General features: G+C 41.8%; 2 protein-coding genes across 3 annotated transcripts in view; one reads left to right on the top strand and one right to left on the bottom strand.

Moving 5' to 3' along the window:
- Positions 1–14,974, top strand: part of nectin3b (nectin cell adhesion molecule 3b) — a 30,340-nt gene extending 15,366 nt beyond the window's left edge. The window contains exons 6-8 of one of the 2 annotated variants that reach the window (XM_072375502.1): positions 10,642–10,786; positions 13,456–13,558; positions 13,950–14,974. In XM_072375502.1, coding sequence (XP_072231603.1) covers positions 10,642–10,786; positions 13,456–13,558; positions 13,950–14,123 — 422 coding nt within the window. In that variant the 3' untranslated portion in view covers positions 14,124–14,974. Of the gene's footprint in view, positions 1–328; positions 1,644–10,641; positions 10,787–13,455; positions 13,559–13,949 lie in introns of those variants that run through there. The other variant, XM_072375501.1, reaches the window with a different exon arrangement.
- Positions 14,975–18,652: 3,678 nt separating this feature from the next.
- Positions 18,653–21,695, bottom strand: rtn2b (reticulon 2b). Its single transcript, XM_072375008.1, has 6 exons — positions 21,494–21,695; positions 21,191–21,329; positions 19,583–19,652; positions 19,282–19,328; positions 19,141–19,199; positions 18,653–19,052 (listed from the first exon to the last, which is right to left on the bottom strand). The coding sequence occupies exons 1-6, from the start codon at positions 21,673–21,675 to the stop codon at positions 18,956–18,958; spliced, it is 594 nt and encodes a 197-aa protein (XP_072231109.1). The 5' UTR covers positions 21,676–21,695; the 3' UTR covers positions 18,653–18,955.
- Positions 21,696–21,949: the final 254 nt, after the last annotated feature.

Genomic DNA, 21,949 nt, shown 5'->3' with positions numbered 1-21,949 from the left:
TTTAGTGAGGTGAGTTTTAAAAAAGAAACAAACAGTGGGGGGGCGCCACCAGATAAATTCCATCTCTGTGTTACCGTCACTCAGATATAACAGATGTCTGTACAGAACTGTGTATTTGGAGCCAACTGAAGTCAGTTTTGTTACACTAATGGCTTTACAAACCTCAGGCTACTGTGAGCATATGTACCGTAGTTTAGTTGATGTTTTTTGTCAACCTATCCCTTCCTAGTAAAATGCTGATGTAGCTGGCATTGACATTCTCTGCTTCTGTCTGTTCATCTCTCCCTTTCACTCTCCATTCCCCCCTCACCCTCCTTCCCCTCATTAGATCCTCCCACCATGCCTTCCACCATTACCGCTCCTGTCCTAACTGGCCCTTCCTCCTCCACCTTTGTGGTTGATAAAGGGCTTGTCCTTCTGAGCTCACCCACACTTGAAGCCCTGCCTGAAAGTAACCTTGGTTCCATAGTGGGTGGGGCCGTGGGAGGGGCCTTGTTCCTGCTACTGCTATTGTCTCTGGTTGGTGTATGTTACCTACGGAAACAACAGACTTTTCATGGCAACTACTACACCAAGCAGTACCTGGGCCCCAATGACCTTCAGAAGGCCCCTACACGGCATGAACTCCGTCCGGCCAAAGCTGGTAGCAGCTCTTGCAGTCGGGACCCCGACCGAGAGGAGTGGGGCGGCCGCGAGCTCAAACATGAACGTGACCGCCGTCAACGTAGCAACTACAACGGAGAAGAGTATCCCATTAACGGGTACACAAGGGCCATGAGAGAGAGCGGTCGCCACAGCCATCAACAGAATCATGAACACGCACAGTATTCTAGTCCACAGCAGGCCAGATGTACCAGATACCCTCGCCCTCCCAAACCGCAGGGAAACTGCTCCCCCTACCTGTCGGACGACTGCTACGATAACGGGGCTGAGGGTGATTATGTGTCTCATACAGATGGCTCGGTCATCTCACGTAGAGAGTGGTATGTTTGACGAGCCTCGTGGTTCTGCAGTGGCAGAGCTGCAAAGTTTTGGTTATTGAATTAGGAAAAACACCTTATTTCTCTTCTGTATGCACACACACACACACACACACACACACACTAGGCTCCTCTGTAGTTCACTTGTTCAAGTGTTCAGGTTGAAACTTGAGGTAGGATGTTGCTCTTTTTGTTGTGGACAGACTGTGGACTTTTCAACTAGTTTGATAGCCTATACAGAACGGGGCACGTTAGGACTTAGTGTGTGTAGAGATGAACAAAAAAAAGAAATTTGTATGTGCTGTCGCTGCCTTACTACATGGACTTCCACAATTAATTTAGCATCACTACTGTCTTAAGTTGAAGCCCTCGGGACTTCCAGATTACCAGAGGGTGTCTAAGAAGTTTTTCTAGTCTCTGCAAAGTCAGTATTTTGGTAAAATGAAGCTTTACGATGGGTCGTTTCCGTGCCAACTCACTTTGAAATAATGGACTTGCTGAATTAAATTCATGGGATCTTGCAAAGTACTATTACTTTAACTACTTTTTTGTCAATTAGTTTTTAAAATTTTGCCCACAGAGCTTTAATTTCATCATATTGAGCCTCAGTAATTTTTTTTACTGCTTTGCTTTGAAATTTATAGCAAATATTGATGACACCTTTAGGATAATTTGTGCCTAAAGATTCATTGCTAATTTTTTTTAATTGTTAAAAAGATTACCCGATAAGAGTCTTTATTATCTCCATAAGTTATATTTTTCTTCAAAATTTTTATTCTTCATCTTTTGTCTCCATCAATGTTTCGACCTGCGTTTTGAAAGAAAAGAAGGCTGCCGTTAGCCTGAGTGAAAATAGCTTTGGAGATACGAATGCGTATTAAAAAGTGAGCCCAGTGAGAACTACGACTGACCGTTTTTAGTAAGAGATTTTCCTTTGGGTGTGGTGGATGTTGAGCACAAATTTCAGTCCAGTTGAGTGAAAAGAAGAAATGATTTGGCTTTGAAAAGATTGCAAAAGTGATGAAATTTAGCTCTGAAGGCTAAACTTGAAAATGTTTAAAGTATTTAGAAGACTTATAGCATTTTGCCAAGTCCCACTGACTTCATAGATGTCAATTTAACCCTGAGGGTGAGGTGAATTGGTATGGAATGTGTCTAATTTGTATGCGGTGGTGTAGTGCAGGGTACACGTGGGTTTCTGAAGTAAAGCCAATTGTTTTGGGGGTTTTTTTCAGTCGTACCCACTGCTAAATCCCATATGAAGTGCATCACATTTAGCAGTTTGCTTCAAGTCTGTTTGTTTTCTCAGGAAGGCAAAGACATGACATGCCTTTCTTCACCTCTCACTGGTAGTTGCCTTCAGTCGACGGGTCGGTTAGGAAGAGACGCTCATTTCGTACATTTCCTCGCTATGTCCTGTCAAGCAGGGTATGTGACAATGTGCAACTGTCCATTTTGACTCAACTAAACACTCTTAAATGTCACTGTTTATAACATAGTGTTTCATCCTTTGCTGGACGGGCAGATTAAAAAAAATAAAGTAAAAATATATCTGGTTGTATATTAAGAGTATACCTACCTATCTGGGCACCACTGCACCATAGTTTGTATGAGTTGATTTAGCTTCCACTCATTAGATCACAGAACCTCTGAACCGTCAGCAGGATTCATTTGGATCCCACAACTGGAGGTGAAATCATAAGATTTATTTAATCCTTTTCCCCAAAACCTCCCGACAACACAGCAGAGCCATAATAGACATCATTTATAATCATTTATTTTAGAGGATTTATCTTCCTGACTAATCTGGACCCCTTGATGACTGATGACCCGTTCACACTCTGATGTAAGATGTGTTTCCACAGAGCTTTATAATGGTGGTGTTTTCGACTCTAATGTAAATCACGATGTAAGGATTTTGTGCTGGAGGACTTGACCTCTGAATGTCCTGGTGATGCGTGAACTTAAGAGCATTTCTCCTGCATGCTTGTGTTTTATTATCAGGAGGGAAGGGTCGGCGACTGAATGGTGCACATTAATAGCAGATTGAGCCTTAATATTATATTGAATGCCACAAATTTGTCCAAGTTGAAATAGCAGGGATAATATTAATTATTTTTCGGGGGTTTTTTTTAGCCTTTGTGTGATTTTTAGTGGCTTCTGGGAAGAGTTTCAGGTTAGTTCTCTTCATTAATTGGCCACATATGTCCACATTTTCCTGTTTTCTATCAGATTATAATGGGTCCATTTGAGAATATGAACACTGGCACCAAACTAGGCCTCTTGGAGATTCAAGAGCGCTATCAGCAGGGTATTGTTTGAAGCAGGCTTCTGTAGGCAGCCATCATACGCTGCCCTCCCAGTCACAAAGAAATGATTTACAAAGTACACTCTCCACTGATGGTTTAACTTCTCTACCCTAAGCAGGAGTCTGTCACTTGTGTTTGGAGTGTGCCTCTGTATGCTCTGCCATCCTTTTAGTGCTTTAACAGTTTAACATTCAATTACATCATTATAGAAACGAATGAATTATGTCCACACGTCAGGTTTTGGTTTCTCATTTGAGAGCTGTGAGCGTCGGCACTTTTTACCTGAAGTCTCATTCACAGCACGGGGTCGGAAAGCGTTTTGTTGCCCTCACTGAATCATAAAATCTTACTTTGAGGAGCTATGACATCATCCTTTTTTCCAAGCTGGATTAAAAAGAAGATCCAGGCTTTTTGTATTGCCAGTAAAGGCTCAAACATTGCAGGATGTACCAAGTACTGTGACTGAACTGAGGAGGGGGGTGTTTCTTTTTATTTAAGACTTGTCAGTGTCATTGGGCTGTAGAGTCCCAGTGGTTCAGGTGTCAAACATTGACTAAGCTATTATGGATGTAGTGAGGATATAAAGTTTTTGTATACAGATCAAATCTATTGTATTTTGGCACTTGCACCTATTTACCACACTGTATGGAGGAGATCCAACAATTTCTGTCATGGAGATTAGTTTGTGAGTATATGCCAACTTGAGTGTCGTCACCTGTACAGTATCTGTTGCCAGATGCCAAATATTTGTTTAACTTGTATTTAGAAATAGGATAAGTGTCTAACTTAAGTATTACTAGGCAACAGCTGATCATTAGCTTATACAAATAACTAATGGATCACAGTTGTGTACAGGGTAGTTTGAAATAGAAAAGATACTTTAATATCGCAGTAGCAGATGTTGAAATGGGAACTGTCTTACTCATTTTTTTGTCCACTTGTGACTTTTGTGCAGTGATTAGGCTGCGATTGTCATCGTGAGATTTGACAAAGAGCAGCTAGGAATGACTCCTAACTGCAGTAAAGTAGAAGTAATTCAGCTCTGTAGACAAAAGGTGCACATTTCAGTGACTTCCTGACTTTATTTGTCAAAGGGAAAGTGTTTTTGCATTAATATCCCCGCGTTGTGTGTCACAGATTGCTGCTGTCACCCCGGTACAGAAGGGGGGGCAAATATTACACACTAATGCTCGTAGGCATGAAGAAAAGTGTGACTGATATAAAGCAACCGGGGAGTGTTTTTGCAAAGTTATTTTCCCGTTTGATTTAGTTGTTTAGCGCTACAAAGAATATTCCACACGCCTCTGTAGAAAAGGCGAAAACATATCTCCACACTTGGGCAAATCCATCCCAATAGATCTTTCTATCATATTTTTTATGGGAGTGAAAGTTAAGAGTTGGCCGTTTGTCAGCTGCTGCGTAGCCTCATTCAGACTGATAAATTGAGAATATTTTGTGGGGTTTAGTCTGCCGCTGACGACCACTCTGCCTATCTGCTTATTTCCACATACATTCAGAAAATAACAGGAAGCACGGCAGCCTGAACCCTTTTTGTGTTTGCTTCTATGCACTAAGACGGAAATTCCTCTAATCAATATACTATTTTCGCTTGGTTCGTCAATTTTGAGCCTTGCACCTGGATTAATGAAGTTCTTTTGTACTGACATTTGTATAGAGACCTGTCATCAGTATCCTTACCCTGAGATACATCTTTGAGTTGAAAAATACGACTAGTGCCTTAGATATTTTAGAGGAAATGTCTTTTTTTGTTTACTTATTGATGTGATGACCTGTTTTGTTGCTCTGAGATTCATTTGTTTCATGTTTGGTTTGATTTCACTTTGTGTCCAGAGGAATTCTTCGTGCCATTTAAACCTGGGACGACTAACGAAGCAGTGTATTTGAAAACCTGGAGGCATTAAAAACACACAAATTTATAAGCTTGAATGAATTTGGATGTGAAATTATTTACATCTCTACTTCAGAGGTATCTGTCAGGGGTTTCGCTTTCTGTAGAGTCACTGTTGATCAAAGGACTGAATAATAACCTTCAGTCTCACATTGTCAGTGAAAAAGCACCTTGTGATCTTGTTTTTTTTTTGTGTGTGCGTGTATGTATGTGTGTGTAAATACATGTATATAAATAGGAGAAAATGTAAGTTTGTGGAAGGAAAAAAACATATTTATGTCAGTGACGGCGGTGGAGCATTATTTTGTCAATCCTTTTGAGATACTTTTGTTCAATAAAGCACCTTAGCACCTGTGAGTTATTTTCTCTGGAGCTTTTTCAGTTTGCCATTACTCAGACTGCTCAGTCTCAGCCTCTTTGTTCATCTATAAATGACATCATCTCTAGCTCCCCAACGCATACTGCTGCATCACACACACACACACACACACCACCCCCCACCACCCCAAATCCAGTGTGCACATTTGGGACGCCGAGTATGATGTAATTCAATTTTTTCTTTTTTTTCTCCTCTTCATCTCATCTCTCTTCCTCTTTTGTTACTCCTGATTTAGGTTGTTGATTTATTGCATTTGTCACTTGGGTACAGTAGGACTGAACTGTATCTTTCCACTGGTATTTCTGTGGTCAGGAGACTGGCAGAGGGGGAGACTCGGCACCTCCTGTGCCCCCTTCACCAGTCCCAGTTTGCTTTGTTTCAGGACAGAGAGGCCCTCGCTCTCCCCTACAGCTCCTCTCCTTTATGAATCCACCACGCTCTCACCCCGTGTCTTTCTCCCAATGTCTACCAGCTGGTAAAATTAAACGCTGAGTGTTTCCGACTGGCCCAAAGTCCCCACTCTCCAGCCCATTGACTGTCCCCATGGCAACAAGCTCATCTGGAGCTGCTGATGGAGGCTGTCTTCCTACGAGCGCGACCTGGCCACAGAAAGCGGAGGAGAGAGGGGTGCAGGGGCCGGCGTGGAGCTGAGAGGTTAACCGTGCGCCTGTGAAAGGCACAAAAAGAGAGAATTAGCCACTGGAAGTGAAAATGACCCATTATGCCCTGCTGCTTTACAGAGAGCTCCTCTGGCTATGAGGGCATAACCCGCCAACATGACCTTGACGTCAAGCTCTCACGACAGGTCAACAAATCGCCATCCTACAAAAAAAAGTTGTCATTTCGCCTGACGTCTTTCTTTCTGTAGATCTTATCGTGGTCATAGCAGTTGTCACTCCTGACCTTGAAGTAGGACATGCTCAGTCTGAAAATAAATGCTGGAGCAGCTCAGGAGCTGTAATGATGTCATCCAGCAACGCTTGAATTTGTTTGAGACACCTGTGTAAAAGAGCCGCAGATTTGCTTTTCGTCTGCAGTTTCCCAGAATATTCTTCACATCTCAGCCAGTGTGGAGCGAGGCAGCGCTGACAAGTGTGTGTTTGAGGGAGAGACTTTGATATCGACTCCGCAGAAGAGGTTGGATCAAACCGTCACCGATCTAAAACTGAAAATATTTAAACAGTGCTTTAATCTCCCCAGTCCACTGCCGTTACACGGGCCTCTGCTCGCTGTCAGCTCTGTTTAGGCAAAAGCGTGACCACTGAGGTTTCTCCACTCGCTCCCTTACTTCAGCTCAGGCCACGAACTGTGCTGTCATTAATTCATAAGTCTGTCTGCGGCGCTGACCTCACTTACCAGCAGCGTGCACTTCTTCTGGCTCCACAGCGATGATGTTCGTGCGATAAAGTGCTGAAGTTGGAGAGGCTTGCGAGGGACAGAAAGGAGCCAAATCTGGAGCTAAATCCCAGTGTGGGGACAGCTGATCCAGCACTAACACCAGTAATCCAAGCCCCTCCAGAGTAGATGGTATTTGAAACAAAGGAGCTTCAAAGGGGACATGTCAAAAGAACATTTGAGTTGTTTATGAAGATAACGGCACCAAATAATCAAAAGGATGCAGTTTACCAAGCTCCAGTCCTCCATCTTCACAGCTTTTTTTCTTTCTTTTCTCCAGTGAACCCATCAAGTTAAACTCGTCAGTGAACTCTGTAATTTGCTTCATGCATTGTGGGTTTAAAGCACTTTTAGTCTCGCTGTGAAGGTCCCTGTAAGCGTCTGGTGAAAGGCACTGAAGCAGCTGGTTTGATGAACTACATTTTTAAGGCGTTTTGATCAACTCAAGAGGTCCCTGTTATAGTTCAGCGGCCATCAAAGGTAATTGAATGGTTATTAACTGTTGGAGGACAGCGTGAATAGAGAAGAGGGGGAGGGGAGAGCAGGAGGAAGAAGAGCTCAGAAACCCCCCAAATTATTCACTCTGGATTATAATTGAACTGTTATTCAGAATTCTCATCTCGGCACGCTATTGATTTTTTTTCCCCTACCTTAGCAGCTAAATTAAGTGGAATTGACCACTGCACATTTCGCCTCCACGTGTCCTCCTTTGTCCTCCACTTCCTTCAGTGTCCCATATTCACAGTTTTTACACATTACTGCTGATTGGCCAAAGCATTCTGCCTCAGTTTAATACATCTTAATCACAATTAATCCTAATCCCCTCCGACAGCATGCAGCATATGCAGGCATATGGTGGAGCAAAGCTAATTCCTGCATTCTAGAAAAAACACGAAATGAGGAACAACAGCGCATGTACAGATGAGGATGAATGATGGTAGGTTCACACAAAGAGGAAAAGTAAATAAGTCAGCAGATTGTCAAAAATGTGAAATTAGTTCAGCCTTAACAGCTGTATGTCTTTCTATTTGATTGTCCTCACAGCTGTATGAATGCAAAGTATAAAGCAGTACAGGCAACAGGTCATGTTCAGGCAATAATAATGTTCTTTAAGGGGGGGTGAAGTCATTCAAAAGAGCATTTCTGAAATGTAGATATTTATCACCAAAAATGAGACAAAAGTGACAGTTATATTTAATGTAATATAGATTAAAGTTTGCTCAAAAGGACAAACTTCAGAGCATGTTTAGCTCATCATAAAGCTGTTAAATTGGGTAGAATTGTTCCCTTTTGTCTGGATTAACTAAACTAAACTAGCTCTAGAGTCCGAGCACTCGTTAGAGGTCGCCAAGGGGTCACTCGCATGGGAAGTCTGGAGCTCGGAGAACTAGCTGTTGGGTAATAAAGCCGAGATCTCTGGAGCTGTTGAAATCCCTCGGCTGGGACAGTTTGGCCAACTCCTGAGCGTACACCAAAGCAACCCCCACCACTAGTAGGTTTTGGTCGGGTTTGTGACTCCCAGCTAAGCAAACCGAACTTAACTTGTTAAAGCTTGTTAGTTTGACAACGTGGTGCATGCTTATCCATACCTATACAGCCTCACTCTGCGAGTAGTCTGAACTGTTTCCGGAAGAGAATCGAGACGGCGCACACTTAGCTTTTCTGAGCTGGTGCAGAGCAGGAATCCTGATGGCTGATTTTGCTTTTGGTGTGCCTAAAACGCAAAGAAACACCTTTTTGTTGAGGTTAAAATTAGATTTTTAGCAGAAGAAGAATGTTTTTGAGGAGACCTTCGGCCCTCGCGGACGTCTGCTTCATCGCAGAGCTGTAACTCAAGGGATGGGGGCTGAACAGCTGTGGAGCCTTAAGAAAACCACTTATCAGTGAGGCTAATTGGGAGAAAAAGGCTTAAATTTGCTAGGGAGCGTAAAGATTGGACTCTGGAGCAATGGAAGAAGGTCATGTGGTCTGATGAGTCCAGATTGACCCTGTTCCAGAGTAATGGGTGCGTTGGGGCGAGAAGAGAGGCAGCTGAAGTGATGCACCCATCATGCCTGGTGCCTACCGTACCAGCCTGTGGGGGCAGTCTATGATCTGGGGTTGCAGCAAGTGGTCAGGTCTAGGTTCAGCAACGCTATGCACCCAAAGAATGAGGTCAGCTGAATATACTGATTGACGAGGTTATTCCATCAGCTCGGGCATGTTCCAAGGTGACAATGCCAGGATTCATCGGGCTCAAATTGTGAAAGAGCGGTTCAGGGAGCATGAGACATCGTTTTCACACATGATTGGCCCCCACAGAGTCCAGACCTTAACCCCACTGAGAATCTTTGGAATGCTACAAGATGTTGATGAAAAATTGATGCAACTCTGGACGGAAATAAATGTTGGAAACGATGCCACATACGCTGCGACTTTTCTATATGCCAGACACTAAGTGTGTGACAAAAATGTGCCGTTTCACTGAGGGAGAGGGGCCACGATGCAGAGGTCTTTCAAATTCCCTCAGACTTTGAACCCAGACGTTTCAGACAAAGTACCTTTTTAACCTTTTGGTAACTCTTCCATACTCAACATCAGAGAACATCATCTAACTTAAGCTTCCAGTGTTAATGTTTAAGTGTATTGTCTTTGTTGTGTGCAATAACTGTCTGTTTTTCCTTTACAAACATGTGATAATGCCTGAAATCTGACCTTCTAGTGAACAGTTAATGTGTCTAGTTTGTTTTTCTATATTTTTTTTGTACTGTTGTGTATACAGTATGTTTGACATGTATACACTTGATCTCTTTTATTTATTTATTACTTTTTCTGTTAACTGTAAGGCTGCTGTAGTAAAGACAGTTTCCCCGATGTGGAAGTAGTAACAAAGACTATATTTTTCAAGCACTGTTCAGTGCAAGTTGACCTTTAAGACAAGGAACTTTAATAATAACTTACATGTAAAAGACTTTAATAAAAACCAAAGTTCATTGTGCAAACATTGAGTTGCTTTTATTATCTCTTATAACACATTTTAATTATGGAGCAGAGTTCAAGATGGGGAAAGTTGCTGTGCACTCCTTTGTTCCTCGTGTAACCAGGGGGGTAATCGCTGATAACATGCGAGAAGTTCAGCCTCTTTTCCTCCTGACCCGTGCTGCTGCCGTTGTGGGTCCAGTTCTGCCTCGTTGCCTCTTCAAAACCCACCTGCTTTGGACAGTTTTGAGAACTTAACCAGAGGAACCAGTGGCAACCAACTCAAAAGAACATCCCTGCTACCGCCTGAGCTGCTCATTTTTAATTAAAAAGGCGGAGCATTTCCTGCAGTGGCCCCTCCCATAGCCACTAACTTTTATGGAATCATTCAAGTGTCAACTTTTCTCAGTAGAAACACTTTTAAATAATGCAATGCAAACAGCACAGCGCTGGAGGGATGATGCCTCTGAGCTGCTTGTGCATAAGTTGCCTAAAAGAAAGTGTTACAGGTTGTAAACGTTTAAAAAATGCTTCCAAAGTGTAACATCCTTTGCTTTGCTGCAATCTGTGAAAGTGCAAATAAAATGTAGAAGTATTGATTTTGTGTATCAATAATTTTAAACTGATGTAAGAACAAAAGTTGAGGTGAAACTTTTGTGTATTTCCTCATACTTTGTGGTGTACTGGAAGCCTCTTTCTACTCTGTCTCAGACCAGTCTCAAGCAGAGAGGTCAAACTCCATCACTGTGGCCGGAGCTGTGATGGGCGCAGTCCTGGCTCTCTTCCTCATCGCCGTCTTCATTATTGTGATCCTCACTGCTCGCAAAGCCCCTCCAGCAGCCTTCACAGACAAAGTGTAAGTCTAACAAATAATTCATGCTGTCTAACATGCTCGGCCGGTTAAATAATGTCATGATACCTCGGGAGGTGACTGAAGCCTGCTGGTAGGTTCGGGGAGTTGCTCCTTGCGCCTGTGGAGAGCGCTGCAGTGGTGCACGCCCTGGAGCAGGGAGGCTGCGGGACATGGTTGAAGGAGGAAAGATAATTTCTTGGCATCACGCCCTTGTCCTGTTTTGTTCAGCCTGTTTCTACAGCAGTCACATTAATGTTAGAACAAAGAGGAACTTTCAGCTTGAATTATTTACACACTCTGCCAGAGTTCTGTGTATGACACGAAAAGCTCTGTGCCCTGTTATGTCTGCATCTGTTGTGTCATTTCTAAATCGCTTACAGATGCTTAAATACGGGACTGAACTGGATCGGTTGGGTTCTAGCTCATAAAGGTGAAACTCTTCGTCTTTTAGAAAGCAAAAGTACAGGAGGAGCCTACCCCCCCCCCCTAAACTGTGGGCCAGGCTGATGACTCCGTTGTCCGGCCCTGATAGTGTGTGACAGCATGGTGATGGTTTTAAAAAAAATAAGAATTTAAAATGCTGCAATATAACAGCAAATACAGTATTTTACTAAACTCGATATTCATTTGTTTTCCACGCGTGAGGGTTGGACCGTATTCCAGGTACCATTAAGCAGGAGGCGGGTACCCTCCATCACTGGGTCAGCGCAGACATAAATCAGAATCCTCACAAGACAGTTTTGGGGCTGTGGGAGGAAGTCAGAATACCTGAAGAGAAGCCACTCATGCACAGGGACAGCAGGCAAATTCCTCAAAGAAAGGCCCCGACCGAGATTTGGACCGCTAGGGTTCTTGCTGGTGGGTGCTGGTGCTAACCGCCACAACCAACCTGCTCAAAATGCACCCAGGGGGCCTTTGTTTTTGCAGGCAGATACAACCAATAATATGCAACCTCGAGTGGTCCTGAGAACAACTGCATGTGAAGGTTAAAAATGATGTTCATGTTTAAGACCCTATCCAAAAAGTTTTTATTTCTAACCACTGCTGAACGCCCAACCAGAAAACAACAACCTTTTATCATAACCTGCTGGGTTTACATGTAACCGAGGCAACCAGCAAAATGTCATCCATGAGGGTGATGGTCGCGTCATTAAAAGAATGTATTTCAACCCTAAAAATGATTGTTTTCTAACACTGTTGATTTAAAAGAAAGAAAAAAAAAAGAACTGTTCTGTCCTTTGCTCACACGAGTTCTATTTCCCTTCTGCTGCTGCTAGGACTTACAGGACACTGTTATGTGTCATGCTGAAGGGTATGAACAAGCTACCGATATGATCGCTTTTCACTTCAGGGCCTTTATACACTCAAGTAGCATCAAACGTTCCTCAAAGAAGGACTAACTTATTGTTATTTCTAATAAGTAAGATCTTCCAGAGAAGAAATCTTATGAAAACTGGTAAAATTTCAGTGATGCATGATTCATGCATCATATCAGTTTGATATGAGCTGCAACAAAAAGTACTGGTGCCGCATTTAAGTCTAATTTTCAGTCATTTTATACGCAGCTTATAATCACACCTATGTTTCCTTTATCAGATCACATTAGACCATGTACATACTTGCATTTTGATGTCAGTAGCAGCTCAGTCTTTAGAGAATTTTGAAGGACATTTGCTGTGCGTGCCGAGTTCAGAGGACCCTGCTGACTGTCTGCATGTTGGCAGTAAACAGCATGAGTTACGGCTCCACATCGGTGCTGGGTGGGGGCCCTGCATCACCGCACTGACACGACAGGACGCTCTGACCAGCCATGTGCTGGGGTGGTCAATGCCACGACAATCTTAGCATCTTAAGTGTGACCGTGGCTGGAAGTCCCGGTGGAATGAGTTGTGGGGGTGGGGGGTGGACGCAGGCCCCATCCCTCCCCTTCATCACACGCAGGTGTGAGCGTGGGGCAGTGAGTCGCCAACTGTAATCTATGTATGAAAGGGAGGCACAGCATTAAGTGACACGCACTGCTGGAAAATCAATGTCTGTCATGACATCTTTTTATGAATTGCCAAGGTCAGTTTCTAGGTTTCAGTCTGTTAGTGGATTGGGATTTCAGTAAATGAGCTGTGGCTTCAGCATCTTTCACCGGTTCAGAGGAACAGCTGTCGCAAATCTTCAGATTTACTCCTAATTCCATCACCTTTATACCCATGTGGAACCATATCTGAAAGCCTGTTTATTAGACCACTTTTATCACTGGAAGCCAGTGCTTAAGGGATACTTGGGAAATTTAATAGACTTTTGAAAATATTCAAGAATATCAGTCAAATTTACCTTTTACCTACCGGATTTCATCAAACTGGAAGAACAGTGATACACTTCCCACAATGCATCTTGTTTAGTCCTCCCTGCTTGAAAAATCCTCATAGCTCCCATCTTTAGTTTGTATTGCATGCTTTCTGGTTTAACCTTAAAGCCCACAGTGTGATAACCTGAAGAACATCGTATTGATTCAGAAGTTGTGTCTTTAAGCAGTTGCCCTTTAAATGCGATCCAGTAAATGATTTCACACTCCCCATAAACTGTAACTGACCTAATTTATCACTCTTCTAAGCACAGTTTATTGCTCTGAAAAACAAAAATCTCTCATCACTGCCGTGTCTCTTTCCTCCTCTGTGAAGGATTGACCTTCCTCCGACTCACAAGCCGCCCCCTCCCTACTCTGAGAGAGCACCGGCTGTTCCTCTGGGAGTCCACGCATCACAAGTGGCCTGGCTGTGTCAGGTAAACCCCGCCGTCTTGTTGCCTCCAATTCAAAAGCACGTATGGAAGTCAGAACATCTCTTCAGAGCAAACCTTTCTGCTTTGTTAGCTTACGATGAGTCACAACAGGCGGTTTAAAAAAAACAATCAAATGACATGTCATTATGTGATTAAATCAAGAGGAGAGGCTTCAAAGCTGAACTCATTTAATATGTAGGATGGTTTAAATTTTAATTTGTGTTCTCGGCTCAACTCAAGCTTCCATAAGCTTGTTCTTTTTATAGGCTCACGCATGAAGAGGGCGCCACCTGAAACACGTTGACATGAGAATAATACCAGAAGGCAGTTGTGTTCAGCAGCAGGAAAGAGCATCAGCTGGATGACGCTTTGTCTTTCTGTTTCTTACCGGCAGACTCGTAGAGGAGAGTGCAGGTTGGAGCGTACCGACAGGCAGCGCCCACCCCCAGCGAGGCCTGTACGGCCAACAATGCGAGGCACCACCCAACAGCGCTCCCGCCTGGAGTGGGTGTGTCATCAGAGTGGGTCAGACCGAGTTTACATCAACCACCGTGAACACTATGTGTGACAAATAACCTGAACGCTGTCGTCCAATCAGCCAGCAATCGCTCTGCCTGAGCGGCATCCAGCATGCAGGCGTCACCTGATTCCCTGAGAAATCAATCCAGAGCAGACGGGTGGCAGCAGTGGAGGAAAATGTCTCTCTTCGCAGGCGGTTCTCCACAAAGTTCAACTTTTTCTTGATGTGAGCCGATTCAGGCCACTCTGAAATGTGTAACATAGCAAATCTGTAGCTTTAGCCAGCAGCCAGCTAGCTTAGAACAAAACTGGAAACAGGGGAAGACCTTGTGAGTTTCCCTAATTGTCAAACTATCTTCTTTTGTTTTTGTGTTGCAAATATACAGTTTGTTTTTTATCAGTTTTCTTTGTTTTGGCAAAAACTCCCAACATCTTCTCCCAAAGCGGTTTGTGTAGCATAAAGCAGACGAGGGGCGTGTCAACATCCCAACACCTTTCTTATTTTCCCTTATCTGGAAAAAACATCATTGATGGCATTGTGCATATATCAGTCCAAGGTTCTGAGATCTGTCGAGTCTGAATATATCAGCAGGAACACTGATTAAAGGGATAAAAAAGACATTTCTGATTTGTTGTTGTAATGTAATGACACCATGTTTTTGTGTGTGTAAATGCAGCCTGTGGGTAGTTTTACTTGTGTAGTTGTAACCTTGTACTTATCAGAGAAACAATACAAAGTGTGACTACTCTTCTGTAGAAGAATTAAGCTGAATGGATCATGCTCTACATACATGTCTGACTTCTGTTGTGGAGATCCTGAACTAACTAACCTTTATAAGTGCCATTTTGGAGGCGTACTCCTGTCTGAATATATCACTTGTCGTACTGTTCCCGCTCCTCCAATAGGACAAGATCAATATGAGTTGTTTTCTTGTTTGGCATATTGCATGTATTAAAGTGCACATTACTGCTCTCTGTGTCCTCAGTCTGAAACAAATGAAACTACAAGGAAAGAGCCTGAAAGTAAGACTGATTCTGAACAGCTGTGTGAGGCCAGATAGCTCCGCATGAGGGTGTTTAGTGACCTTTATAAAGTAAATGGAAGCTCTGAGTCACTGTGTGAGGAAACAAGAGAATAAGTCCTTGAAGATTCGAGAAAGAGTTTGAATTGACGCTTGTATTCATTTATTTTTTTCCCTCTTTAAAAAGAACCTAATTTCAAGGTCACCGTCACATTGCATCTGCTGTTTTCCAACATGAGAGAGAAAAGCAGCTTTTATTACCAAGAGAATGTTGAGTACGTGATTTGGTGTTTGAAACCTGTAGCTTCACTGCAGTGTTGGTGGAAATGTTTGGCACATATTGTGCATCTTTAAGATCAGTCGGGGCTTTGGTTTCTCACTCTTGCAAAGCCACCTTACAGGCACTTTCCAAGAGTGACACCTGGTGGTTAAATGTGTCAGTGCAGTCTCTGGGGAGCTGAGCGGACAAAACATCTGTAAATAACTTTTTATTGGGGAGCAACATTACAACAGGAAATAACAATGAAAATAATAAATATCTATAGACATATTGTAAACCTAAAATAAAAGATATAAGTGACAACAATGATGACGCCTAGCAGTAGGCAATTAGATTTTTTATAAGACCATTATTATTATATGATTATGTTTTGTGCATTCAGCAGCTGCATTAAGATCATCAGAGTCCTAGAAAACAAGTATCACAGTTTCACATCAACAAACTGATCATGTCCAAATGCTTTCACTATATAATAACATCAGAAGGTGCCAGAATACGCCGCTTCATTGGCTGGCAACATATTCTGGGCCAAGGAGACACCGCTCGATGTGACTGAGAAAACATGCTGGTGCAGTACATACACCAGATGTGTAAATCTAAGCTAATTAAGACATGTAAGTATGCGTGCAGCTTTGTTTTGGAGCGCTGCCTATTTTTACGACACACTGATCTGACATGCTAACTGAATGAACTGCTCACAGTTTACTGGCTCAGGTTTGGCAAAAAAAAATTTTTGTCTTTCTTTGTGTTTTTTGAATTTGCATCGATGTTCAGAGTTTCAAATGCAATAGAGTCATGTGAAAAGGAAAGTACATCCTCTGTCAATTTTGAAGTTTTATGTATCAGGACACTTTCTTTTCCAGGTTCTAAAATCCGAAAAACCTCAGATAGACAACATATTAAACCACGTCACCATTTCTGTAACAAAAACTGAGCTAAAATTCAGATGCAATCTGAAAAACTAAGTACACCTCAGCCAAGCTTTAGCTGTCGGGCAGATGGCCTCACTTTTGACTCTTGAATGTTTTGCTATACAGAGGAGTTCATGGTCGACTCAATGGCTGCAAGGTGCCCAGATAATCAGCCCTCCACCACTGTGCTTGACAGTTGTTGTGAGGTTTTTGAGCCGATATGCTGTGTTCTCCAAAGGTGCTGCTGTGCATTGTGACCAAACATCTCCACTTTGATCTGGTCTGTCAAAAGGACATTGTTCCAGAAGTTCTGTGGTTTGTTTAGACGTAAATCTACACACCTAAGAATTGCTGCCATGTTCATTTTCGAGAGAGAATAGGCTTTCCTGGCTACCCTTCCAAACAAGACCTGGGAATGGTCTAACAAACCTTCCCAAATTGATGGGCGGCAACAATTGCTTGTCTAAGATCATTGTTGATGCCCTTCCTCTTTGGGATTGTGTTAACACACCTGAACACTCCAGGCCAGTAAACTGCTAAAACATTTCACAGAGGTTCTCACACCTGCTAATGATTAGTTATTCAAGAACATTTCATTAGCAGAACCTGGCTGCTCTTAATTCCTCTGGAAGCAGTAAGGGTTCACTTAGTTTTCCACTCACTGCTTAGTTTTTGTTAAATGAATAATGGCATGGTGTAATATGTCATGCTTTGGTTGCATATACCTAATTTTAGTGCATAATAATATCCAGATAATCTTATTTTTCAATGTCCTCATGCATAAGATCCACAACTGAAATAGTTTTTAACTTTTCCACACGACTTTACCCAGATATACTAATGCAAACATCAGGTTCTTACTGGAAGCCTTAAATTTTCCCACTGAAACCAACAAAAATATCAAGGAGAACATTAATGGGTCAAATGAAAATTTCTTAGTGCTATAAGAACAGATTTCAGTAGCTGCATTTTTTAGTGAGTATGAAATTCCTGAAACTACACTGGAGGAGGAATCATTGGTATTATGGCTTCTGTAAATGGATTTATTTTATGTTTATGAGTGACCTCCACCTCTTCATCAAACTCCCCAGAAACAGTTTTATCTTCATAAACCGCCGGTGGCTTGTTGTGATGCTGCTTTACTCGGGTTTTGGAAGTGAGACACATGTTCTCATATGTTTAGATAACTGTCTTTTTTATCCTGTGTCTCACAGTATTATTTTAAAACATACATTATTAAAAGTTAAATCTACTGAGATGTCCTCTGATGGCAGTTTATCAAGTTCACACAATTATCCAGTAGATTGGAGACGAAGTGTCCTCAGGAGATATAGTGGTAAATTGCAGCTAGTGAGTGAATACTGCAGACATTACAAGTAAACTAATCTGAGCTCTTGAAAAAGTAATATATTCAGGGAAAATGACATATTCTGTCATGCAACTATCTTCCAGCTTTGGTTTTACAGACAGCAGTTTTATTCTTTTACTCCTACCACTAATATAATTCTGTGTTTATGGATGTTAGACAGCTGTTTTCAGTTTAAATGCTTTTAAAATACCCCATTAAACCCATAATTTTTCTCGTTTACATTTTCCATGCAGCACAGCAGTGATAAAAGCTAGCAACAAACCAACTGTAGCATTTAGCATTTGACAAGTTTAAAGCCAGTTGTTTCCTTGTTTAAAAAAAAAACAGTTAAAAAAGAGCAAATATTGGATAAGAAATTTTAGGTAACCTGAAACATGACACGAATTAATGTTAAGGTCAGTGCACAATTCTGCAAGGTGTGTTCTTAGACAAGAGTTTGCTAACAAATGTGCAAAAGCAGCAGCATGTTAGCATTGTTTTTCAGCCTGTGAACCACTGCCTCCTGGCGGTCAAATATATAACTGTAGGTTTAAATAAACAGCTAAAATGTTTAGAGCTACATAATCTGATCTACAGATTAAAAGATTTATTGTTGCACAGCAGTTATGTGCGTCAACTAATCCAGATTCAGAGGTAACTTTCTGATGACTAAAGATTCCTCAGAGATGTTTTGTTGTGACTTTTTTACACAAATGAAGAGCAACACAAAGTAACCTTTAAGACCCGACGAAGCAACACGAGCTTGAAGAGCAGAGGACAATGCTCTCATTATTTCTCAAAAGCTGTAAAGTCTGATGCTCAGAAAGCTTCTTGTCACACTTCAAAAGAGCAAGTGCAACCCCATAAATTCTCATTGATTTTAGGTTATGTTTGTCATTCTTATTCTCCCCAGCTCACAGTAAACTATTCTAAATAATCAAGCAACAATAACACAAGTTTGCTTCGTCCTTAATAACTGCAGTTCAGCATGAGCCAATGTTCAATAGTTATGTAAAAAACACATCCGCAGAGAAAGAAATATTCTCCCTACTTGGAGTTGATGACCGTGTGAACTGGTAACATTAAATGCAGCCTACAGAGAGCACCTCAGTAAATAAAATTCCCCTCCTCATACACAGTCCCTCCCTCTCTTTGAGCGAATGGCAGCTTTGTTTCTGCTGTCAACATCATTTAAATCTTGCTCCCATTAACAATCGTGGTGGAGAGATGGAAATTAGCCACCCCATCAGCGGCCCCACAGAGGATTAACCATTCCAACATTTTCCAAATCACAAATCCTTTAAACATGCCCCCAACAAGTTACTTTGACTTGGCCTTCTGTTTGGGGGCAGGTATGGCTGGTGGTGCAGGTGCCGGGGCAGCAGAGGGTCTAACAGTTTCATACAGACTGAGAAACCTGCAACAAAACAGAACACAAAACCATGCAAAATAGTTTTGGAACGTGACATGAGAAGTACAGAGAAAAACATGCAAAGGTTACTTACAGCTTTTTGATTCTCTTCACAAAGGCTCTGATCGTTCTCGCCGCCCTTCTTATCCGCACCTGTCACCAAAATTACAAACAAGTCAGTGCACTCATAGCAAGACTAACTTTTATCATAATCATAGATGAGAAACAAATGTACCTGCTGCTTTTTGTATAATAGAGGAAGGGAGAAAACAGCTATCACAGCTGAAAAGCAAGAACAAAAGAAATGATTTATATCACTACTATACTGTACTTTTGTACAGGTGAATTTTAGCATGAAGAACACACTCTTCCAGTCAAATATGTGATAAAATGTCAGCGTGATATGACTTTTAGCAATGAGAGTAGATGGTCTTTGGCATGAAGCATGTGAGATTAAAAAAAACACTATAGTTTGTGTTCTCTCTCTTGTCAAAGTTGATTTCTCTAAACTCAGATAAGCATGATTTGTAACTCACCAGCTATCACGAGAGTCAGCCCGTTGGTTACGATGCCGACATAGGTCAGCAGATAGAGGAGCACAACGAACTGAAAAGAAAAGCACAGATGGTAGCAAAGTTAAGATGTGAATAGAAATGTGTGAACATATATCTTTCTGAGCTATATAGATATAAATCCCATTTAGGAACAAGTACTGAGCAACCCCTCACTTTTTTATACAGTTAATTTGTGCAGTGATTTATTTCAACATGTAAAAACATAAACTGAAATACAGTTTTTAAGGCAATAAGAGAGTTTGTAGAGTTTGCTTTTTTATTCTCCAGCACAGCCTGAACCCTCTGAGACAAGCTTTCTGTCATTTCTTTAAGGAGTCTTCAGGAATAGTTCTCCAGGCTTCTTGAAGGACATCCCAAAGCTCTTCTTTGGATGTTGGCTGCCTTTTGTTCTGTTCTCTGTCAGATGATCCCACACTGCTTCAATAATGTTGAGGTCCGGGCTCTGGGGAGGATTCATCCCTCCATAAGACCTGTTGCCACTGATTTTCAGTCCACTTCTTGTGTCATTTGGCATAGCTCAGCCTTTTCTTCCTGTTTCTCTTCCTTAAGAATGGCTTCTTGACAGCCACCCTTCCATGGAGACCATGTTGCTGTAGATAGTTTTTTAGGCCTGACACTTATTCTTTTGTCCTCCACTTGTCCAGTTTCTTCAAATGTTTTAAGGACACACTGCACACCATGCTGAGATATGCCAAGTTTTCAGCTAATGACTCTGGGAATCACTTTGTTGGTGCGAAAATGCTATTTTACAGCTGTCAAACTTTTTTTTGTAGATACATCTTAAAACAGTCTTTGTGACAGGCTTCTAGTTACAAATTGATAAAGGATACAACTTCAGTTTGGGTCTTTGCTAAAATATCCATGATGTGTCGACACAACACTGGTTCATCCCTTGAGTTTGGTGCCTCTTTTATGCTTGAGTTATCCATCCATAAACAATAGTGGCTTAACAAAACTAAAGAAAAAAGCCTGGAGAACTATTACATGAGTGTCTGGCTCCTTGGAGGCAAAATATAAAGAAATGGGAGGAATATCAAAACCTAAAAGAAAATATGGGTTGATTTAAATTGTGCTTATAGTTATTAAATGCTATGCATTTCTGTTGTTTAAAGAGGTTTTAGTTAATTTTTCTTTGAAGCATTTTTGCACTAATGTGCTCATTTGTTCTAATGATCTGCCATCACTTATCTCAGCATGTGAGATATTTGCATAATTCTCTTCTAGACCCCAAACTGAGCTATAGAGCTGAGAAGAGTAATGTTAGCATTACCCCTATGCTGAGAAGACATTATGGACCTTTAGATAAGACTCAATGAAGAATCTGCCGTTATAATTAAATTTTATGACTCATCTTCAGCAGTAAAACCTCAAATCAGCATGAGAAAAGAATGAAGAAAACATTGTTTTCAGAGATTACAGCATGCTAACCTATTCTAGAAAGCCTTAACTAAAGCATGTCCTCTTTAATCCTACCACTGGATGGTGCCAAACATTTTCAAGTGAGCTTCACTAATCATTTCACATACATATATTATTCTGTCTGTCATTGCTTTATCGTCACACTGAGACCTTAATGGAGTCGATCATGTTGTCGATAAAAAGAAGACGTTTGATCTCTGAGACAGCAAACGCGATCAGCAGCACCACCTCCTCCACCAGCATCACCGTCTCCTTATCTGTCAGAGAGCTGTCATAATCCAGATATGACCTGGGTACAAAGTCACACACACACAGGTCTTTATGATAGAGAACGTCTGTTTAAGTGATATACATCAGCATACAGAACAGTGCACATATGTTTTTTTCTGCTACAAAGGTGGAGATCCATTGAGGGACTTGAGGGTTAAAAAGCAAACCAATGTTTCGACTCACTGAAATGGGTGGATACCGGGGTTCCAGCGCAGCAGCTCCAGCAGTTTATAATAAAGACGAAGGGTGAAGGTGATGCACATGATACCCAGGCAGATGTGGGAAAGCACAGTGATGGCGCTCAGCTGGAAGAGGCTGGTGAGACTGATCACCAGCCCTGTAAATACCACACAGGTCTTCCTCATGTTCCGCCAGTACACCAGATCCACAACTGCAAAACATGGTGACAAATGTGAAGTTACACTGAAGGAGAATGAACATTTCTGATAAAAAATCATAAAGCCTGTAGTCAGTGAGGCCTTGCTCAGGTGTTTTAAGCTCCATAAATAAGATTATCCAGCACAGGTCTCTGTCTGTTATACTGCATCACTTCCCTTTAAAATAGTGTTTCACTCTGTTGCACTTCATGACTGCTTGTGGTAGCACAAAGGAGGCGTGAGGAGAAATTAATCAAACTGT

Source organism: Leuresthes tenuis, unplaced genomic scaffold (assembly GCF_036924035.1).
Source record: "Leuresthes tenuis unplaced genomic scaffold, fLeuTen1.0.hap1 SCAF_21, whole genome shotgun sequence".
NCBI lineage: Eukaryota > Metazoa > Chordata > Actinopteri > Atheriniformes > Atherinopsidae > Leuresthes > Leuresthes tenuis.
The sequence above is the reverse complement of the archived record's forward strand: the minus strand, read 5'-3'. Positions and strand labels throughout refer to the sequence as shown.